This window comes from Balaenoptera musculus, chromosome 3 (assembly GCF_009873245.2).
Source record: "Balaenoptera musculus isolate JJ_BM4_2016_0621 chromosome 3, mBalMus1.pri.v3, whole genome shotgun sequence".
Lineage (NCBI taxonomy): Eukaryota > Metazoa > Chordata > Mammalia > Artiodactyla > Balaenopteridae > Balaenoptera > Balaenoptera musculus.
This window is the reverse complement of record NC_045787.1, coordinates 63,095,668-63,118,972: the sequence shown is the minus strand read 5'-3', so window position 1 is coordinate 63,118,972 and position 23,305 is coordinate 63,095,668. Positions and strand designations below refer to the sequence as shown.

The 23,305-nt window shown below is 39.2% G+C and overlaps 1 protein-coding gene across 5 annotated transcripts in view; it reads right to left on the bottom strand.

Moving 5' to 3' along the window:
* RASGRF2 (Ras protein specific guanine nucleotide releasing factor 2) overlaps positions 1 to 23,305 on the bottom strand; it is a 229,960-nt gene that overhangs the window by 126,004 nt on the left and 80,651 nt on the right. For all 5 annotated transcript variants that reach the window (XM_036848287.1, XM_036848288.1, XM_036848293.1 and 2 more), the window contains exons 5-9: positions 20,408 to 20,661; positions 15,461 to 15,540; positions 14,885 to 15,078; positions 5,848 to 5,957; positions 4,981 to 5,099 (exon numbers count right to left, since the gene is read on the bottom strand). In XM_036848287.1, coding sequence (XP_036704182.1) covers positions 4,981 to 5,099; positions 5,848 to 5,957; positions 14,885 to 15,078; positions 15,461 to 15,540; positions 20,408 to 20,661 — 757 coding nt within the window. The remainder of the gene's footprint in view (positions 1 to 4,980; positions 5,100 to 5,847; positions 5,958 to 14,884; positions 15,079 to 15,460; positions 15,541 to 20,407; positions 20,662 to 23,305) is intronic.

Genomic DNA, 23,305 nt, shown 5'->3' with positions numbered 1-23,305 from the left:
CAGTCATTTCAGGTTACATTTAAACTATATGTGATAAAAATTTTTTGTGGAATCTAAATGGAAAAGAAACCACACAAATTCTATACCCAGAACATTCCTGTGAGCAAAACTGTCTTCCATTCAATGTGAGAAGCTATGCATAGACTTTATATAGTTTCACCCTAATAATGACCGCCTGCTCCCCGCAAAAGAAAATTCTAATCTAAGTTAAATATCAAACCAAAAAGTACTACAAAAGATGCTAGCAAATACCTTGCCTCTGACTTGTGAAATGCCCTGAGCCAGTAATATTTCTATTTGTTTAATCCACCACCTACTCCAAATGCAGCCTTACAAAGGCTCCTATCAGCCTCATAAGAACTATTAAATGACTATTTACCACTTAAATATTAACAGTGGTCATCACTAAGAGATGAGATTGCAGGCAACTTTATTTTCCTCTTCATACATCTCCTGGGTTTCCTGATTTTTTGTTGTTGTTGTTGTTGTTTGTTTTAGAATAGTAAAACTATGATTGTGGGTCACAAAATGTTTACACTAACATCTGAATATTCCAAACAGCATCTACTTTTACAGAGATCTAAAGATGTGCTGGGGGTAAAGAACCCAAGTTTCTATGGATTCCCTGAATTCCATCTATTCAGGTGAGTGTTTAGGTGGGGCTGCTTGACAAAGGCAGAATTGCTGAGGCAGTCCTGGGGGAGGGTGTGGGACTGGGGAATGAGGGCGGGAGAAGGCTTGGTTCCAGTGAAAGGAATGGGCAAGAAGGAGGAGAGGTAGGTGGGAGCAAAGTGGCAGAGAGCACAGGCAGCATGTAATTAAATATGAAGAATAACGGAGCAATGAAAAAAGCAGAAGGCAGAATGCTTAGAGGAGGAGATGGGCAAGTAACAGCAGCAGCAGGATTGTATTCATGAGACCCGTGGGTGAAACCGAAGCCACAGGAGATCTTCCAGAGGACCTGGGTCATCCCCGCCAGGAGATGGCAGTGGATTCAGCAGCATAACAACTGAAAGTCAGAAAGGGAATGGATGGGAAAAGACAGTAAGTTCTAGCTTTGCCATGGGCGGTCGTGAGTCATCTAGGCAGATAGGTTAGGGCAGAGCGGAAGACTGCAGGATAGACAGGTGGGCAAGTGGGTTTGAGAGTCATTTTCAGAAGGGATATAACCAAGGCTATGAAAACTGGATAATAATGTGTTCACTGGTAAATGCTTCTAGCATTTAATGATTTTGTAAATCAGAAATTATAGAGTACACTGTTAACTCATATATTAATCATTACCGTGAATTTTAACTTTGAGGTAAAAAAAAAACTCAATGTTTCCTTGGCAACTATACACTAATATGCTTAATCTATAACTGTTCATCTCATATCCAAATAGGAGACTGTGCATTAGGTATGTACAGAAGTCTATACATCTGAATTAAAAGTGAGCAATTTCAACACTGGTTTATAAAACAAGCTTGTTGAAAAATAAGTTAAGTGGATATTTTTTTCACATTTCATCTTATGTTTGACATGATGTTTCAACACAACTATGAGACTTGAGGATTCCTTTCTAGTTAATACAAATTAGAGAACTCATAGTCTTGAATCAGTAATTCCTCAGTATCAGACCATTGCTGTGATATGATATTTTGCATCACCATCATCATCAGTCTATCTAATAATTGGGGTCAACTTACCAAAACACTTCTGTTTTTCAATCACTAGATTCCCATAGCATGGCATTCAAGACTGGCTAATGCCCTTATTCTTAATTCCACTCAGTAGTGTAAAAGAATGAAGAGCAATTTCCAGGTTATTGGATTAGGCGTTTGAGAAGGTATAACTATTTCTAGACCCCACGTTACAATTTCAAAGGACACTGGTACACTGAAAGTACATGATTTTGAGTCTGGGAATGATTAAAGTACCACAGAGGTTCATGTCTCATTCTCAATGCATTTAGCTCTAAATTCGGTCACCTTTATTTAATTTTCCTGATTCACATTTCCACCAGACAACAATGACTCAGTATAATGGATTTTGCACAAAATGTCAACTTAAAGTGCCTTTATCTTCTAATAAATATTCATATATATTTCACGTTACTGAAAATAGACACCCATTCCAAAATTTAGATCTTCGTTTTTAAGGTTTATGTCATAATCTCACAGACACTAGCCTAGACGCCTTTATGAACATTTAATCTTCACAACAACCCTAAAAGACAGCTACTACTATTCCCCAACTTAAACGGAGGAAACTGAGGCAAAGAGAGGTTAAGTAAATTGCCCAATATCACACAGCAAGGAAGTGGAGGAGACAGGATTTGACCTCCATGACGTGGTTATATGTCTACCTATTATTGCCGCAGACACTTTTGCTCAAGAAACTTTGAAAAGATTTTGGAAAATAAATGACAGTGTCAGACCACTGCTATGATATAGTCCTCTGCATCGTACTCATCAACCATCTAGTAATTGGAATCAATTTACAATAAAACCTGTTTTTTCAATCACGAAATTCCTACAGATTGACATTCAAGATTGGCTATCACACCTATTCGGAGGAGGCCTTTCAGATGACCTTATTTTTTCTAGTCCTCAGAATAAAAATTCATTTGAGATTGAAACCACACACATATTTGTACATAAGCGTTTGCACACGCACTCACGCATTGAAAAACAGACCGTATATCACCCCTAAAAGTAAACAATGCAAATATTAGTATACAATTAGAGATAAACTATAGTCCATTTCATAGAAAATAGAATCAAAGTTAAAAAAACTTTTTTAAAAACCCACTTCAACGAGTTTGAAAGCCTATTAAAAGTATTTAGTAAAAGTAATAATAGGAGCAACCAAAGCAAAATAATGCAAACTTTCCAAATTGTCCATAATTGGATTACTTTCTACTTTCAGATTAAGGTTCGATTTTTTAAACACCTTTATTGAAGAATTCCCAAACAGACTAACCAAACCAAACAACACAGAAAAATACTGCTGAAAGGCAAATCATTATATCAACATCAATACAGCAATAACACCAGATATATTAATAGCTGGCAGAAGCACCTCAAACATGTAGTACAGAACAAGCTATAAATAACATCTGGACATGAATCAAAGGGAGAGGCGGCTCATGACTGTTTTTCCTCCAGGTGCAATGAAAAAAAATATGATTTTTTCATTGGATTCGACCTTCTAGCATTTTTCAACTAAGTTTGTAGAAATATATTAAATGTTTATGTGTAATAATACTTTTCAGTCCGAAGTCCTTTCAGAAATTGAATACTAGTTACAAAAACTTTTGTTACCATTTTCACATAGTATACAGCTCAAGTCCTTTAGTAAGTATTTTTCAGTGAAGTCCAGTTACAAGAAAAATACAAAACAAGACAGCTGACATTCAAAACTGTAGTTCAACAAGCAATTCAATTTAATCCATTGTTCATTTTCCAGGTATCTATAATGGAAAGCATTGTACTAGGCAAGAGAGAATTCATAAAAACTGCCCTTCAGAGTTACAATTACTGGGAGACAGGCATGCAAGCAAGCGGATGAAATACATGCACCAGGAGCAAAGGGGCTTGGGAATGAGGAGGACGGTAAATTCATTCTAACTGGAGAGGAGAGGAGGGGAAGATGAGAAGGAAATTTAAAAGGCTCTTTAGAGGTGTCTGACCTGAGCCCAGTAGGACAAGCAGACCTTCCATAGGCACAAGAAAGGTGGATAAGGGCATTCCTGGTGCCCAGGCTAGGGCCAGCACATGTAAAGGCACAGAAGCAGACAAGTGCCAGGAAGGCAGGAAGCCAATATGGGGACACGGTCTGTACGGAGGAATAGAGGGGGAGTTAGGAAGGCCTGATGTTGTCAGCATTAGAGTCCACTATTACTTAAAGAAAACGTACGTGTGATTTCTCTCCTTGTAAATAAATATGGAAAGTAGAACAGCATGTGGTAAATTTTTTAAGTGTTCTGCGGAAAAATTAACGTGTGTAGCACAAATAATGTCTTGTTTGATGAGGTAAAAAAAGATTTTAAGCAGCACATTTTGGTAGGCACTAGAAATGCAAATATCTTCAAATAACATTGGCATGTTATAAACAGAAACCACATTAAAGGTTAATTCTAGCTCCAAATTTATATGCCACTCCTCACCAAGTTCAAAATTATGATTGTGTGCAATATATTGCCACTAATCAATTTTGTGGGGCATGCTCCCCTGCCCCCAGAACACCTGAGCACTTAAAAAGAACTTGGAGAGTGGTTTACATCCTGCGCTCTGTAATGAAAGCCACGGAGGAATATGGACTGTTAGGTTGTTGCTTCTCTACAGTTTCCAGTACAAATATCTTCAACTCTTCAAAAGCTCAATTTACTGGGTGATGCCCCCAAAGCACACCCCTCAAACATGATACCTTCGCCATCACCGAAATATGGCAGGGAAGTTGATAGTGAGACATTTCATCTGGCAACTGGAGTTACCAATTGAATCAAATCATATCATGTGGGGCCGATCCGGAAGTGCTGATGAAAAATGGGAACAAGAGACAGCTGTTTTCACTTCGGACATTGTCCCCACTGCTATGTGAAAGGGCTCTGAGTAATGCAAGTTTCTCTTGGGCCTTTGCCTGGATGTCGTCACCACCTGGCACTGCCACTCCAATCGGCCAGAGCAATCTGTCCTCCCTGGAGCTGTAGAGAATGTCCGGTCCACTGAGGAGGAGAGTCCAGTCAGAATGTAATTTACTGTCCCACTCGTGCTTTACTATTATTGTGTTGCTGTTTTTCATGGCCCCTGAAAAGAAACAGCACAAAGGTGGGCCTCAACCACAGCCTCGGTCAAGGCCGTGGGGACATCCTGCATGAACAGCATCAATCAAACAGCTAAATCAAGCCTGCTCCAAAATGCTTTCCTGGATCTGCCAGTGATAATGTGACAGGTGCAGAGACCACTTAGATGGTGGGTCTGCTGAACAAGGACTTACCTTGGCGGATGAAAGTTTGGCTAGTGTCCAGCAAAATATCACAGCCCTCTACGATCATTCTTTCTATGGCGAGGTTCTTCCTTATGTTTTCAGTGTCACTCACTTCATCGTGCATGACCCTGTCAGACACAATACAGGATCACAGTGAGAGATTTTCTATTGCCCCAGCAGATAAGCAAAGGAGCTCCATCTCGGAAGCTAGGGTTTGAACTTGTATCAGTCTAACTGGGGCTGTAGGGTAAGTCATGCTGGACTTCTAGCCTTCATCAAGTCATGACTCAAAGCAAAGCAAATGTACATCATGATTCTTAAGGATAAGTGAGTATCCTGAGAATGCTCCTTGTAAAGGCAACAGGAAAGCAATATATTATTTTACGAAGAGCTCCATTCATTGAAATTAGGATGCCATTTCTTAGAGGTGGAGTAAATTAGAGAACTTTATACCATTTATCCCATATAAGCTAAAGGAACACAGATGCCAAAACACTGAAAAGTCACTGATAAATCCAAAATATACATTCTACGACTTCTTATCAAATATGGATGCAAAAATGCAACTAACAACCATTCTTCTATTATGATGAAAGAAATGTGAACATTTTCAAACTTAAACCAAAATATGCCTAATCTCAATTATATAAATTTACATGCCATAAAACCATTTTCAAAGATATTTTTTTTCTTGGTTAAAATTAATGTGCATGCTGATTCAGCACCATCTCAGGAGCTAGCATTTCATGTTCAGCAGAATCTGAGAAGCTGGATTGTGTCTTGCTTCTTGTTCCCTGGACATATATATTCAGTTTCCACAAAAGACTAATATGCTACTTTGCCAGATCAAACCTTTATTATAAATTCTCCACATACCTGGACAGTTCTTCTAGTTTGGATTTAGCAAACTCCAGACTTTTCCTCTCCACATGTTCATGGGGAGTATGAGCTAGGAGTTCATGAAGTGTGATGATATACCTGGGGATCTAAAAGCAAACAAAGGCCAGCATGAGCAAAGGTCAGGATGAGTAACACTAGATCTTCTCTACTTGCCATCATCACTTCTGAAGAGCTCATCTCTACTCTTACAGTTTTGACTGTTTCACATGTATATTTTTTTAAGAAATACATTTAAAATGAACTATGTTTCAAACATCAAACACACACAGAAACTTCACCAAGAACACATGAAGATAATAAAGTTTTATATTATAAAGAAACGATTATTTCCTCAGATTTTTAATATAATCATACATTTCTTTTTTTAATTTAATTTTATTTTTTATACAGCAGGTTCTTATTAGTTATCTATTTTATACATATTAGAGTATACATGTCAATCCTAATCTCCCAGTTCATCCCACCACCCCCCCACCCCACCCCACCCCCCCACTTCCCCCCTTGGTGTCCATACGTTTGTTTTCTACATTTGTGTCTCTATTTCTGCCTTGGAAACTGGTTCATCTGCTGTTTCTAGATTCCACATATAGGCGTTAATATACAATATTTGTTTTGCTCTTTCTGACTTACTTCACTCTGTATGACAGTCTCTAGGTCCATCCATGTCTCTACAAATGACCCAATTTCATTCTTTTTATGGCTGAGTAATATTCCATCGTATATATGTACCACATCCTCCTTATCCATTCATCTGTCGATGGGCAATTAGGTTGCTTCCATGACCTGGCTATTGTAAGTAGTGCCACAATGAACATTGGGGTACATGTGTCTTTTTTTTTTATTTTAAATTTATTTATTATTTTATTTATTTATTTTTGCCTGTGTTGGGTCTTCATTGCTGTGCGCGGGCTTTCTCTAGTTGCGGCAAGCGGGGGTTACTCTACATTGTGGTGTGTGGTCTTCTCATTGTGGTGGCTTCTCTTGTTGCAGAGCATGGGCTCTAGGCATGCAGGCTTCAGTAGTTGTGGCATGCAGGCTCTAGAGTGCAGGCTCAGTAGTTGTGGTGCACAGGCTTAATTGTTCCGCAGCATGTGGGATCTTCCTGGACCAGGGCTCGAACCCATGTCCCCTCCACTGGCAGGCGGATTCTTAACCACTGTGCCACCAGGAAAGTCCCCTGCTGGAAGATCTTTAATCATAGTTTCAATTTCATTACTTGTGACTGGTCTGTTCATATTTTCTATTTCTTGCTGGTTCAGTCTTGGAAGGTTATACCTTTCTAAGAATTTGTCCATTTCTTCCAGGTTGTCCATTTTATTGGCACAGAGTTGCTTGTAGTAGTCTCTTAGCATGCTTTGTATTTCTGCAGTGTCCATTGTAACTTCTCCTTTTTCATTTCTAATTTTATTGATTTGAGTTCTCTCCCTCTTTTTCTTGATGAGTCTGGCTAAAGGTTTATCAATTTTGTTTATCTTCTCAAAGAACCATCTTTTAGTTTTATTGATCTTTTGCTATTGTTTTCTTTGTTTCCATTTCATTTATTTCTGCTCTGATCTTTATGATTTCTTTCCTTCTACTAACTTTGGGTTTTGTTTGTTTTTCTTTCTCTAGTTCCTTTAGGTGTAAGGTTAGATTGTTTATTTGAGATTTTTCTTGTTTCTCGAGGTAGGATTGTATTGCTATAAACTTCCCTCTTAGAACTGCTTTTGCTGCATCCCATAGGTTTTGGATCGTCGTGCTTTCATTGTCATTTGTCTCTAGGTATTTTCTGATTTCCTCTTTGATTTCTTCAGTGATCTCTTGGTTATTTAGTAATGTATTGTTTAGCCTCCATGTGTTTGTATTTTTTATGTAATTTATTTCTAATCTCATCGCGTTGTTGTCAGAAAAGATGCTTGATATGATTTCAATTTTCTTAAATTTACCAAGGCTTGATTTGTGACCCAAGATGTGATCTATCCTGGAGAATGTTCCATGTGCACTTGAGAAGAAAGTGTAATCTGCTGTTTTCGGATGGAATGTCCTACAAATATCAATTTAATCTATCTGGTCTATTGTGTCATTTAAAGTTTGTGTTTCCTTATTTATTTTCATTTTGGATGATCTGTCCATTGGTGTAACTGAGGTGTTAAAGTCCCCCACTATTATTGTGTTACTGTTGATTTCCACTTTTATAGCTGTTAGCATTTGCCTTACGTATTGAGGTGCTCCTATGTTGGGTGCACCCAACATAGGAGCACCTCAATACATATGTGCTGGGTGCACCTATATATATTTATAATTGTTGTATCTTCTTGGATTGATCCCTTGATCATTATGTGGTGTCCTTCCTTGTCTCTTGTAACTTCTTTATTTTAAAGTCTATTTTATCTGATATGAGTATTGCTACTCCAGCTTTCTTTTGATTTCCATTTGCATGGAATATCTTTTTCTATCCCCTCACTTTCAGTCTGTATGTGTCCCTAGGTGTGAAATGGGTCTCTTGTAGACAGCATATATATGGGTCTTGTTTTTGTATCCACTCAGCAAGTCTGTGTCTTTTGGTTGGAGCATTTAATCCATTCACATTTAAGGTGATTATTGATATGTATGTTCCTATTACCATTTTCTTAATTATTTTGGGTTTGTTTTTGTAGGTCCTTTTTTTCTCTTATGTTTCCCACTTAGAGAAGTTCCTTTAGCATTTGTTTTTGAGCTGGTTTGGTGGTGCTGAATTCTCTTAGCTTTTGCTTGTCTGTAAAGCTTTTGATTTCTCCGTCAAATTTGAATGAGATTGTTGCAGGGTAGAGTAATCTTGGTTGTAGGTTCTTCCCTTTTATCACTTTAAATATATCATGCCACTCCCTTCTGGCTTGTAGAGTTTCTATTGAGAAAGCTGTTAACCTTATGAGAGTTCCCTTGTTATGTTATTTGTTGTTTTTCCCTTGTTGCTTTTAATAATTTTTCTTTGTCATTAATTTTTGTCAATTTGATTGCTATGTGTCTTGGTGTGTTCCTTCTTGGGTTTATCCTGCCTGGGACTCTCTGCGCTTCCTGGACTTGGGTGGCTATTTCCTTTCCCATGTTAGGGAAGTTTTTGCCTATAATATCTTCAAATATTTTTCTCGGATACTTTCTCTCTCTCTTCTCCTTCTGGGACCCCTACAATGTGAATGTTGGTGCGTTTAATATTGTCCCAGTCTCTTAGGCTGTCTTCATTTCTTTTCATTCTTTTATTCTTTATGCTGTTCCGTGGCAGTGCATTCCAACTTTCTGTCTTCCAGGTCACTTATCTGTTCTTCTGCCTCAGTTATTCTGCTATTGATTCCTTCTAGTGTATTTTTTATTTCAGTTATTGTGTTGTTCATCTCTTTTTGTTTGTTCTTTAATTCTTCTAGGTGTTTGTTCTTTAATTCTTCTAGGTCTTTGTTAAACATTTCTTGCATCTTCTCAATCTTTGCCTCCATTCTTTTTCCGACGTCCTGGATCATCTTCACTATCATTATTCTGAATTATTTTTCTGGATGGTTGCCTATCTCCACTTCATTTATTTGTTTTTCTGGGGTTTTATCTTGTTTCTTCATCTGGTACGTAGTCCTCTGCCTTTTAATTTTGTCTTTCTTTCTGTGAATGTGGTTTCCATTCCACAGGCTGCAGAATTATAGTTCTTCTTGCTTCTGCTGTCTGCCCCCTGGTGGATTAGGCTATCTAACTAATCATACATTTCTTAATCATAATTTTTGAAAATTGGTTCATAGAGAAACAGATATAGTTATCAGCAAGTCACTTGAGTCTGTACTTTAGATTTATTTGGCTGTTTACGATTTTTTTTTAAATTGACAATCCTACTGCAATGTTCTCTTTAAGAATTAAAACTTGGGAAAAGATATGTTCACCTTTATTACATTCTGATCCTGTTTCACCTTAACTCATCCCTGTAGCAGTAAAAAGTATGGTTTAATTAGATTATTTGTTTGTACTTTTGTTTATGAACAGACTATCTGAATTCTCTTAAAGGCAGAAACACCACCAACCCTGTGAAGAGTTTAACAGACCACAGTGGAGAGTTAACTCGAGCTATATATGTTGATTTAACTCAACATATTTCTTACTGGCTTATAAGCTAAAATTTTTTAGAAAACAGGGGCAGTGTGTTAATTTTAATAAAAACCTGCATGAACAGCAGCTACCATAATGCTGCCCACAGTGGGTCAGATTGGGAGCTTGAGGTTGCATGTGCACACAATCATTCAGCAAAACGTAAGGATTATTCCCCCATTTTACGGATAAGGAAACAAGGCATGAAGAGGTTCCATAACTTGCCCAATGTGGCCTCATAGTAAATGGCAGGGCCAGCCACGAGCCTGGCTCTGACCAGTGCACTAGCCCAGTGGGTCTCTTCTGCAGAGACTGGGTTCTTACTCAGCACTTAACAGGACGTCTAAGAATGAAGAGAGTAAAACAGCTTCCCAAGGCCCTGCTCTCTTGCAGGTGGTGGTCTTCGTTGGGTTATTTGCTAATATTTACTGAGTGCCCAGATTTATGCACTGGCACAGAGGGCAGCGCCATAAGCACAGACCTTGATCTGCAGCTCATATTCTGGGATCACGTCCTAGGGAATGTCATCCAGGTTTTGGAAGTGCAGACTCCTCAGTTATAGGAGGATGGGGCACAGGAGACCCCTCCCTCGGAAGCACATGGGAGGAGGCTTTCTGGCTCTCTACCCCATAAACTTCTCACTAAAACAGCTGGTTGGTACATTCCATTTGGTGAAGGCTCCTGGGATAAGTATGCTTTCAAATATTCCTTTTGCACAATGCCATGATTGATAGAAGTTTGCCTCTAAGTTAGTTCTACAAGAAAATCAAGGCAATCAATAGCTAATGTACTCAATTTTCCATAACAAAGAGGGCAGGAGTGGGAGAGCCTGACTACTTATAATGCACTGAAAACCCACAAAACTAAGTTTAGTCAATAGCTTCATGATCCTCCCCCATTAATTAAATCTATTTTAGAGAGCTCCTTGGCTAAGCTTCAAGTGGATGGATTTGAAAGTAACTGGCCCACCTCATTTTCTGGTGGAGAAACAAACAAACCTGAAATTACCAAAGAGTAGGCAAAGGACTTCTGCAGAGAGAAATGGACAGCTCACCAAAGAGTTCATCTGTATATTCAAGAACTGATTATAAATCTGTCCCCCTGAAACCAAGGATCATAGCATTGTCTAGGTGAATCATAATTCTTCTTTCAATTATGAAATAATACTTGTCTAATTAGCTAATTAGCTAATTAGCTTGCTGTCCAGTTACAGTAAACAGGTGACTAGAGCAGGAAGTGGTTACTTTCTGGAAGACCTCTAACAGCGCTATCTTTGTCAAAAGCAGATTTCATCATCTGCTGACCTATGGATGTATGAGCAGCTGAAGCCAATTTAAACAGTACCAGCCAAGCCACTGTTTTTGCTAAATAAAAATTATGTTAATGACTACATTATTGTCTACAACGAATTTATGGGTAACATGAACTTACTTGTCTGATAGTTCAAATGAGGATACATTCACTGCATCATCAATTAAGGATAAATTCACTATAATTCCTCCATGTTTCCATAGTTCAGCATAATTCATTGACAGCAACAACTGACTTACTCAACAAAGGGCCCAGGAAGAGGGAGAATATAACACTTTTCTAAATATACACAGGCTACCATACGACCCAGCAATCCCACTACTGGGCATATACCCTGAGAAAACCATAATTCAAAAAGAGTCATGTACCACAATGTTCATTGCAGCTCTAGTTACAATAGCCAGGACATGGAAGCAACCTAAGTGTCCATCGACAGATGAATGGATAAAGAAGATGCGGCACATATATACAATGGAATATTACTCAGCCATAAAAAGAAACGACATTGCATTATTTGTAGTGAGGTGGATGGACCTAGAGTCTGTCATACAGAGTGAAGTAAGTCAGAAAGAGAGAAACAAATACCATATGCTAACACATATATATGAAATCTAAAAAAAAAAAAAAGGTCATGAAGAACCTAGGGGCAGGACGGGAATAAAGACGCAGACCTACTAGACAATGGACTTGAGGACACGGGGAGGGGGAAGGGTAAGCTGGGACAAAGTGAGAGAGTGGCATGGACATACATACACTACCAAACGTAAAATAGATAGCTAGAGAGAAGCAGCCGCATAGCACAGGGAGATCAGCTCGGTGCTTTGTGACCACCTAGAGGGGTGGGATAGGGAGGGTGGGAGGGAGGGAGACGCAAGAGGGAAGAGATATGGGGATATATGTATACGTATAGCTGATTCACTTTTTTATAAAGCAGAAACTAACACGCCATTATAAAGCAATTATACTCCAATAAAGATGTTAAAGTAAATAAATAAATATACACAGGCTAAAAGTTTCCAGTTACTGTACCTCTCTTTCTCCCTCTGCCCCCATACCAAACTTTGCCTCCATATGCAGACTTAAGAAAAATTCTGGGCAGTGGCCCCCTGGCAGTATGAGCTAAGGTCACCTCTTCCATTCTTGTTCTACAGGAAAAAAGCGTCACATCCCAGCCTCATCCCAAGGTATCCAGCCTACACTGGAGCAAGGCAGATGAGCAGAAGTACCACCGCTAATATGATGTATGCCGAGGGAAGTAGATATAGCTGGACCATCTGAGGGAGCAAACACCTTCAGGACTCCTTAGTGAAAGGACCAAAGGGGAACAAGAAGGATAGAATGAACCTAGTAAAAACAACCTTCAAGTTTCTAGAAAGGGCAGTTTTCCCCCAAGTGTTCCATGTGGTCACTCCTAGGGAGAAGGCAGGAGGGAGAGACACCAAGGAGAATAAGGCCCTCAGGCAGCAACTCCAATCTTTTCCCCTCTTGGTCTGTTCAAAATAGCTACAGAGAAGTGAAAGAGTTATGGGGAAGTAAATAAATAAGAGCACAACTCAGCACTCTTTCAATTTGCACATTTCTTGCAGTTGGACCAATTCTGGCTAAATTCTTTAAGTCTGAGGCTTCGCCCAGCATCTTTTGGTTACCCTGGTCTTAAAGAAACCAGAGAACCTCAACATCTGACCCTTCAGCTAAATTCTAGGATTTGGGGCCACCGCAGTCTTGGAGGGAGGAATCCTAGACTATTAGAAAGCTCCTGGCAACACCACAAGTTGCCCAGCCCAAACTTCCAGAACCTGTCTAGTCCCCCAGAGAGCTAGAGCTCTGGGAGAGAATTAGAGCTCAGCTGCCCCGATCTCGAAATTAAGACACAGAGATTCAGATTGGTTCAATTATGTTTCCCAGTGCTACAAATGAAGGGTGAGCAAGACATGCAGGTCTCCTAAACATTCTCAGTCCAATGATCCTTTTCTGACATTATGGGAATTCCCTGGCGTCAATCAAAATGCCAAGTTGTTTTTATCGGGCTTAAACTCCAGGGGGAGGAAGGAAGGTTGGTAGAAGAATATCTCAGCATTTTTAAGAAATCCAAAGGCCTTTGCAAGGTCCTACATTCAACTGTGTTTGGATACCTCACCTAAAATGCAAGTACAGTTCTGCCATTTTAAACCATTGAGAGAGTCACACCAAGGGGAAAAAACAGTACTTGAAAAGACATTACTGGGCCATCAGAAAGGGAGGTGGGAGCCTCTCTGAATGTGAACCTCTTCCACAATCCTACCTTTGTATGTTCATCTAAGCTGGGGGTTGCTAGGCAGATACAACTTAGGGTATTTAATCATAACCTAGAGGTAACTGCCAAAGATTCAAATAGACTCTTAGAACATTGAACTATATAAAATTTGTTTCACTGTAAATAAAATCTTAAATTATAACTTTGTATAAGGTTTTTAAAAAGCAATTTTTTTCTTTATAGTTTTTCTGGTGAAATATTTGTTCAGAGAGGCAAAGAGTTAAACAATTCAGTTCCACAGGAGAAAAAAAAAAAACACAATAACTGTATAAAGTTTCACTCTACTTAGGTTGTTACAAATGCATCCTTTTGGTTTTGAAAAAATGTCACTAAACTTCTATCGTGACTTCCAGGATTTCAGTCAGGAGTGACAAACTTTAAGACAAACAATTATGAACCAGAATATCATTTCTCTCTGAGGCTACAAAATGATCAGCTGGGGTCAGAGAGGCTGGTTCCAGGGGACAAAGCTCTCCACAGAAACCATAACACACATGATTAGGAGAATCATTTTGCCACATGACAGTTTGGAAGCCTGGCCAGAAGCCCCACAAATTCCGCAATGGGAACACTCAATGCTTTTCCGAAAGAACAGAATCAACACTTTTTAAAAGGACAGGAGATTCAATTCACATTTTGGCCTCTGCAGTTCTCACTAAAGAGCGGTAAAGTCTTAGATATAGGAAAGAATGCAAGTATACTTGATCCTTTGGGTTGCTCTAACCCCAAAAAGTGAAGCCCCAGCCTCACTGCAGCAACCTGACCAGGGGCCAAGAGTCCCCAGGCCTGGGCAGTGCCTCTGGCTCCTTTGTCTCCACAGCCTCTGTGACAGGGAAGGTCCTCCTTTTGCTCTGCAGAGCTCCAGCCAAGGAAGCCTCAGCAGCAATCACAACAGGGCAGGAAAACAAGCACCTTCCCAGAAGTCCTTCCACTCCCCCGGAACCTTTTATGCAACCAGCACGCACTGGAACATTTGCACAGCATCTTATTTCTGTAAACCTAATAATATTTTTAAACACGCTGGAGGAGGAGACTCCATGGAAGAGGTCTGTGAGGAATCTTTCTGTAAAGAGAAATTTGTGCCGCTTTTCAAAAAAATCATTCCTCATTTGTCTCAAAAATTCCTGATTTTCTTACATACACTAGACAGGCTAGAGAGAGTATGTGTGGCATAAATTTGTTTATCTCAGGGTCAAGCTCAAGATGACAGATGATGGATATGTGCTGTAACCCCCCACAGGGAATACTTGCACATATCACGCTGGTCACACTGGGTATCAGTCATATCGAGCTGGAACCAATGACTTACAAAATGCATCCCAGGTGACTTACCTGAAACATTGGATAGGTCAAGAACGTCTCCAGCATCCTCCCCTCACAGGCAGGGTTAGCTTCGTACTGTTTTAAGAGTTTGTCAAAATCTCTGTTTTGCTTACAATTGGCGAGCACTTGGAGGCTGTACTGGTGATTACGCACAAATTCTTGATAAATGTTCAGCATGGGGAGCAAAATATCAAACAGATCAGCTGGAAAGAAGAAGTAAACATGGCAGTTTCTCTTGATGCTCTGTAAATTATCCAAGGTACAGGGAGAAACTGTTCACTCTGCAGGAATGGCAGAGAGCAGCTCCTGGCACCAGGTGTCACACTACACGGCCCCAGTCCAGCTGCCTGAATGATTGACCCGGTAGAACACACCCCACAGTAGAGCCCAACTCTAGCCCCCAAAGAACCATGACGGCCCAGGGGAAAGGATCAAAAGGGCAATGAGACAGAGTCCCAGTGCCTGAGGAAGCTCACAGATCATTACGGAAATTCAGACAGCTTAGGTCGAATAACATTGAAGCTATTTTACTCTAACTGTAGCCATATTAAGAGAAAATCTTCTCCCTCTAAAGCATGGACTTACCTAAAATTAACGTAGGCCAATTGGCTATCCTTGCCTTCAGTCCTTGATGAAATATTTCATGAAGAAACATGATTGTTTCGCTATAAAAAATGAAAATATAATTTAGTCACTGCAAAGAGTCTATTTTGTTAAAGAAGTCCCTTGAGTCCTTAAATCCTTAATAAATACATGATATTCATGTCTCTGAGGGCCTCCAAACTGTACACCCAATAATGACATGGATTACAGCAGCTCCCACAAAGCAATTTATCTTTCAGACAACCTGAAAACCTCAAAGAAAATTCTGAGCTAAGCCTCAAATTTTGGAAGATGGTAAGCACCACATCACTGTGATGTAACCCTCTTTATCGATTTATAATAAAAACAGCTTTCTACTGTTAGGATGTAGCCCTTCTTCAACAGATAATCAGAAAATTAGTTTTGATCCTTCACTCTTCAGATTTAATTCTAGATTCTAACTCGGGGAAAGCTCTCTTTCACTAAAATGAGTTTTGACAGGAGAGAGGGGAAAAGACTTGACAGACCTCTACCATTACCACTCCTAAGACACCCATGACAGAAATGTAGAGGAATCTTCTAAAAAGGATGGAGCCTATACAGATATACTAAACTGAAGAGATACATACACATAAATTAGAGATCCAAATTTCTAAAAGGTTCAAGAAGGGTAGTTACCAAAGTAACATTTGCTTTCTCCTCATTCCTACTGGAATGAGCCTTTGAAGGCTTTTCTGAACTACCACATCAGCAAAATCAAATACAGGATTATTCATGTCAGTGAAATACTTTGGTTTGTTTTAAGTCCAATTCCACTACAAGAAACATCAATGGGAAGTCCTACTATTTCCAAATGGTCCATGAAACACAATAGACACTGCTTGAAGACTGTGATTTGTTTTTCTTGGATAGAAACTTTAACTAAGCAGTGTTTGCTGTTTAATGATTTCAACCAAATCTAGTTCGGTAGATACTGTAGATTAGTCTTTCAATCTCCATTCCATCCCCCTTCTAGATGGAGAGGATAGAGAGGTGAAACTACATTTCCCAGGCTCCCTTGAAGATAGGGTTCTAGATGTAAATTCAGTTCCACCCATAGATGCACTTGGTAAGACATGGAAGGCATTATATTTTTTAAGTATAAACTCTGTGTTGAAATTCAAAATAATTGATCTGCCTAGGGCTTCGATTTCAGAGGCAAGGAAAGAGAATGTAGTTAAACAACAGAAATGACAACAAACATCCAATAAGCCTCACCTCTAAAAACATAACTCTTCAAATCTCCATCTGGGACCAAGTATAGTAAATAATTGCTAATCTGTATGAAGAGCATATAGCTTTCCAAAAATAGGCACTGTATCTTGATTCAGAATTTAAACAATATGACAGACCTGGCCTTCCACATTGCAGATCAGGAAATCCAGTGGAAACATCCCCAGAGGCAGCCTAAGACCAATGTGGTACAGGCTTTGATGGCATCACTATCAGAGTACATTCACAATTCTGTCCATTGCCATTAGAACTGTTGAAACTGCATACTTAGGAGACTGAAGTATCACCAAAATGCTACCTGTATAGCCTGAGGATCAAGAGCTACCCCTCATTCCCTTAGGGCATCTCACACACTTGAGTGGAGCCACTGCCGCCCAACGTGGGGAAACCTCACAACAGAAAAGCTTAGCTTTTAATCTTATGCTATCAGACTACCGCCCATCATCCTTCCATTTTCCAGTCTTCTACAGACCCCCAGCCACTCTTTTAATGCCTTGAGCTCTTAGCTCCCAGATCACTGTCAGTCCTTCCCCCAACGCTACTCTTGTCATAATTTTTGGTGACTGTGATACACACACAAACAACATTGCAATGACGTAGCCTCTCTCGGGTCTTTGAACTTCTTCCTCTAAGGATCTTGTCTTCCATTGACCTCCGTCAACACTACCTTAATCGTACTCCAGACCTTGTCATTGTCAATAACTGCATCCCCTTCCCTATCTCAGTTTTAGGCACACTCTTCTATGACCATCTCCTTATCTTTGAGTTCATTGCCTTTGGAAACCTGACTCCCAAAATCCCTTCCCACCACCAGGACCTGAATCCATCGATCCTGCCACCTTATTGCTGACCAAAAACCCTTCACAACATCATTTCCTTCTCGGAACAGTTTAGATTCCATGGCTCAGTGTTATAATCCCTTCCTTGCATACACCTTCAACTCCTTTCTTCTTTTCTCACTTCATCATAGTAATCTCGCACAATACCAGTACCAGTTAAACCCAACCCTTCACCCACTCTGCACCTGCACCCATGCAGCTGAAAGTGGCTAAAGAATATACAGCTACTCACCGTAAAGTCATAACCACGAGCCTAATATGGGCTTTTAGCGCTACCTAGCAGTTATATTATACTTCCCTCATCCCATCCATTCAGTTTTTTGCTCCTTGATCACTATTTCACACTTTTTCCTCTCTTCCTTGACTCTAACACTTCCCTCCCATCAGCACTGTTACCCGATGTCCTTGCTTCTTACCTGCATATGTATCCAGTACTATTCCTTCTCTGTCCATCTAATGCCAATCTCTTGACTTATTCACCACATTCTATCCACTTCTGCCTATGCAAGTTTACTGCTCCAGCAATTCTGCCCTCTCTTTCCTACATCATTACCCCCCTCATTATTGGTGTCATTTTTATCCCATCTAAACACACACACACACACGCACACACACACACACACACACACACACACACACACACACACACACACTTCTTTATATTTTTACATTTACTTCCAGGTACCACCCTGTTTCTCTGATCCTCTTTACAGCAACCCTCCTTGAAAGAGTTCTCTCTACCAATTCTCTCCAATTCCAATTCCCCTATTATCACCTAATCAGGCTTTGGTCCCCCATTAAAGTTACCAATATGTTCCAAGTTGTTAACCCCACAGTCAGTTCTCAGTTCTTATTTTATTTGACCTTTTTGACACAGTTGCTCATTCCCCCTTGCCTTGGTTTCCATGACAGCCCATCTCCTGGTTTGCATCCTACAACCCTAGTTGATCCTCTTCATTCTCGTTTGATGGCTCTTCATATTCCTAACCTCTAAATGTTGGCATGCCCCAGGGCTCAGTCCTTGGTCCTCTCCTCTCATTCATTTGTGCTTACTTCCTTGGTAATCTCATTCAGACTAACAGCTTTCAATACTATCCATATGCTAGTAGACTCCCAAATTTATACCTCCAGCCCTGAAATCCAGACTAATAGCCAATCCTGCTCACTTGATTTCTACATTTGGAATGGCTAACAGCATCTCAGACTTGACAGGTCAGGATAAAAACTCTTCATCTTTTCCGCTAAACCTGCTCTTATGTCAATCTTCCCCACTTAATAAACAGCAACTCCATCCTTCTAGTTGATCAGGTCAAAATCCTTGGACTTTTCTGCAAAATCCACATCAAACTCACCAACAAATCTTATTGGCTCTACATTAAAAATATACCCAGAATTCAATCACTTATCACTACTTCCATTACAATCATCTCTTGCTTAGACTATTGCAATAGTCACCAGTCATCTCTCACCTGGCTTATTGAAATAGCCATGAAAATGATCTCCCTACAGTCTATTCTCAACAGAGAACCCAGAGTGAACTTTTAAAACATAAGTCATATCATGCTACTTTTCTCCTCAAAACCCCACCAATCTCTCCCCATCTCATTTAAAGTAAAAGCAAACATCTTTACAATGTCCTACTGTTATTTCTCTGACATGCCCCTTCACCCACACTGACCTTGCCAGTTCCTCAAACAAGCAAGGCTGGTGTGCTCCAGCCTCAGGCCCTCTACACAGGTGGTCTCCTCTGTTTGCATCACTCTTCCCCCAGGTAGCCACATGGCTAGCACCAACTGCAATCTCTGCTCAAATGTCAACTTATCTTTGAGGCCTTCCTAAAGATTGGCTAGAGAAAACTATGGGACATTCACATAATGTAATAGCATGTAGCAATTTTTTTAAAAATAGAATGCCTTTTAGATAGCAGTATGGAAAGATGTCCAGGACATATTAAGTGAAAAAAGCAGGTATATATTAAAGTACTTGCCTTTTGTGTAAGAAGGGGGGAAATAAGACTGTGTATTCATGTTTGATTGATCTACATCAAGAAACACTGAAAGGATATAAACAAAACTAATGAAAACAGTTACAGATAGCAAGTGAGGAAAATGGGGTGGGCAGAGACAGAGTTAAGAGTGAGACTTCTAACTGCTGCTTGATGTTTTCATGTTGTTAAATAATTTTTTGAACCATGTAAATGTATTATCTACTCAAAAACAAATAAATAACTAAAATTTTAAGTAAAATATCCAAGCAGTGCCTTTCCTCCCTTCTCCCCTTTCCTTCTTTATTTCTTCACAGCACTCATCACCATATAAAATACTGCATCTTTCACTTATTCACTATTCATTGTCTATATTCCCACATCAAAATTTAAGTTCCATGAAGGCAGGGACTTTCTTCTTTGTTCACTGATGAATCCTCAGCAGTAAAGGCACTGTAAATATTTACTGAGCAAATAAATTTACTAGAGATTCTCAGGCCCTCTGTCAGTTTTTGTTCCTCCTAAAGTACTTCTGTATAGATTACATGTAAAGACCCATTAATCACTCCATTTCCCTCAGTTTATGAAGGAGATAATCTTCCCCAGCACACACTCAATAACAAGAAAACATACGTCAAATAGAGAAGAAAAAGAGAAAACTAGATGCCAGATTCAAGATAAAGATATGAAAATTGGGGGTAATAATGAAACGCCAATGATAGCTTTCTTATTTTTAATATCATAAGCTCATAAAGGTGAATTTACAACTCTTCTTTTAAGTAAGTAAAGCAAAAATTCTTTTAAGAAATACAAGTAGGTTTTTCACACAGCTCTTTAATTTATGCCAAGACAAACCTGTTGAGAAAAATACTGCTGACATCATCGTGGCTTATGGGGGGCTTCTTGGAGCTGGCCGCCATACGCAGGGGCCGCAGGAAGCCGTTGACCAGGATGTAGAGCTGGTGGACGTACTCCGACTCGGCCTCAACCATGGTGAACACAATCTGGTTCCTCTTCCTCATACTTTCAGCATGAGGGGAACAAATGTAATCCTGCACAATGGTCTTCCATTTCCTTCTACATAACCATCCTCGCATGAAGCTCTGAACCTACAGAACAACAACAAAACAAAAAACAAAACAGGAATCTCAGGGCAGTGTGAGATGGCCTTCTAAAGCCAGTCAGTGGGGTGTCCATTCTGTGCCATACACACCCTGCTCTTTCATGGGTGCACTGGTGAGCCCACCACCAGAATAAATAATGTCAGGCTTTGCACCAGATAGCAGAAAAAAGATGACTTTAAAATAATATTTTTCTCAGCTTCACAAGTTTCTTCCACTGTTTAAGCTGTTTAAGCCTGCCTATAAGGACATCACAAATTAATAATATCATATATTTAGTTGTTAACATTTCAAGAAAGGAATAAACTACAGGTTTATTCTTTAACAACATAAAACCAGATATTAAAAATTTTTTAAATTGTGGTAAAAAAACACACATAAAATTTACTATCTTAATAATTTTTAAATGTATATGTCAGTAGTGGTACGTATATTCACATTGTTGTAGAAACAGATCTCTGGAACATTTTCATCTTGCAAAACTCAAGCTCTATAACTAATTAAACAACAACTCTCCATTTCCCCCTTCCCTCAGCCCCTGGCAACCACCATTCTACTTTCTGTTTTTATGAATTTAATTACTTTAGGTACTCATATAAGTGGAATCATACACGTATCTGTCTTTTTGTGACCGGCTTATTTCACTTAGCATAATGTCCTTAAGGTTCATCCACGTTGTAGCATGCATCAGGATTTCCTTCCTTTTTAAGGCTGAATAATATTCCATAGTACATATGTACAACATTTTGTTTATCCATTTATCTGTTGATGAACATTTGGGTTGCTTCCACTTCTTGGCTATTGTGAATAGCGCTGCAATGAACACAGGAGTGCAAATATCTCTTCAAGATCCTGCTTTCGATTCTTTTGGATATATACCCAGAAATGGGATTGCTGGATCACATGGCAGTTTTATTTTTAATTTTTTTGAGAAACCACCATACTGTTTTCCATAGCAGCTGAACCACTTTACAATCTCACCGACAGTGCAAAAGGATTCCAATTTCTCTGTATCTTCATCAGTACTTGTTATTTTGGGAGATTTTTTTGATAGTAGCCATCCAAGTGGGTGTGAGGTGATATTGCACTGTAGTTTTGATTTGTATTTCTCTGATGCTTAGTGATGTTGGTCATCTTTTCATGTGTTAGTGATTTCTCTCAAGAATCACCTTTGAGAGAAATGTCTATTCAAATCCTTTGCTTATTCTTAAATCGGGTTTGATTTTTTTGTTATGGCTGAGTTTTTTTTAAAATTAAGCTTACAAAATAAGTGTTAGAGATCAGTTCATAAGACCCCTTCTTTTTATAGATGAATAAACTTGAAGGCCAAGTCTAGTTGCAGCTTTCCTGTGTGGTTAGTCACACAGGAACGACTTGGCCTTCTTTTACCTGCTTTTTGTTAACTATAAGGACTCTCTTTTCCAGCCACATGGGCAAAACACATGTTAACAATTTACAATGGTGTTATTTTGTGGAAAAACAAAAACAAAACAATAACAACAACAAAAACACGAAATAAAACTTAAGATCAATTTTTTTTTTAATATTTATTTATTTATTTATTTTGTTTTATGGCTGTGTTGGGTCTTCGTTTCTGTGCGAGGGCTTTCTCTAGTTGCGGCGAGCGGGGGCCACTCTTCATCGCGGTGCGCGGGCCTTTCACTGTCACGGCCTCTCTTGTTGCGGGGCACAGGCTCCAGACGCGCAGACTCAGTAGTTGTGGCTCACGGGTTTAGTTGCTCCGTGGCATGTGGGATCTTCCCAGACCAGGGCTCGAACCCGTGTCCCCTGCATTGGCAGGCAGATTCTCAACCACTGCGCTACTAGGGAAGCCCTTAAGATCAATTTTGTAGGAACATGAAAGGCTCTAAAATTGATCTGAATTCCCTAGATATGATTTGAAAAATAACAGGCAAACTGGACAAAGTGCACTGGCCTTTGCATTTCAGCCAACAAACATTTACTGAGCATCTTTTAAATGCCCAAGTAAATGCTGGGTGCTAAGCAGATAGGTATATGTCATAATCCTTAACCCAAAGGCTCTGCTACTAACCTACTGGGTGAACTTGAACTCTGGGCTCCATTTCCTTATCTATAAAATAACTGACCAAAATATCTGAAGTCCTTTCTAAATATTAAAAAAATTATATGATAATTTATTAGGATTTGTTATATCTAAGTGGCAGATTCAGCAACAAAGCAGGTTGCAAATTCATATATAATTAAAAGCATTAAATTACTACCAAATATTTTTTTAGTATCATTGTTTTCTTTTCAACACATTCTTATACTTTTTATTTTTTTACACTATTTCACCCATATGGTCTAAATTATCATGCACTTAAACAACTACTCTTCTTTTGCAATATTTAAAATTCTCTCATTTACCAACTGATGTCAGCATACTATCAATTTTTATAACAGGCATTCATACAGTTGCCATACCTCAAACAATAAAAATTAAACACATCTTAGTAGAATTATGTGGAAGAAATTATATGCATATTATTTGGAGAAATCTAATGGGAAATTTCTGTGGATCAATTTCAATTTTTGGTCTCTTGAAGTTAAAAAATTATGTTGATATTTGTCAAGATCAGAATAGAGAAACTAATTCATTTGTAAACATCCC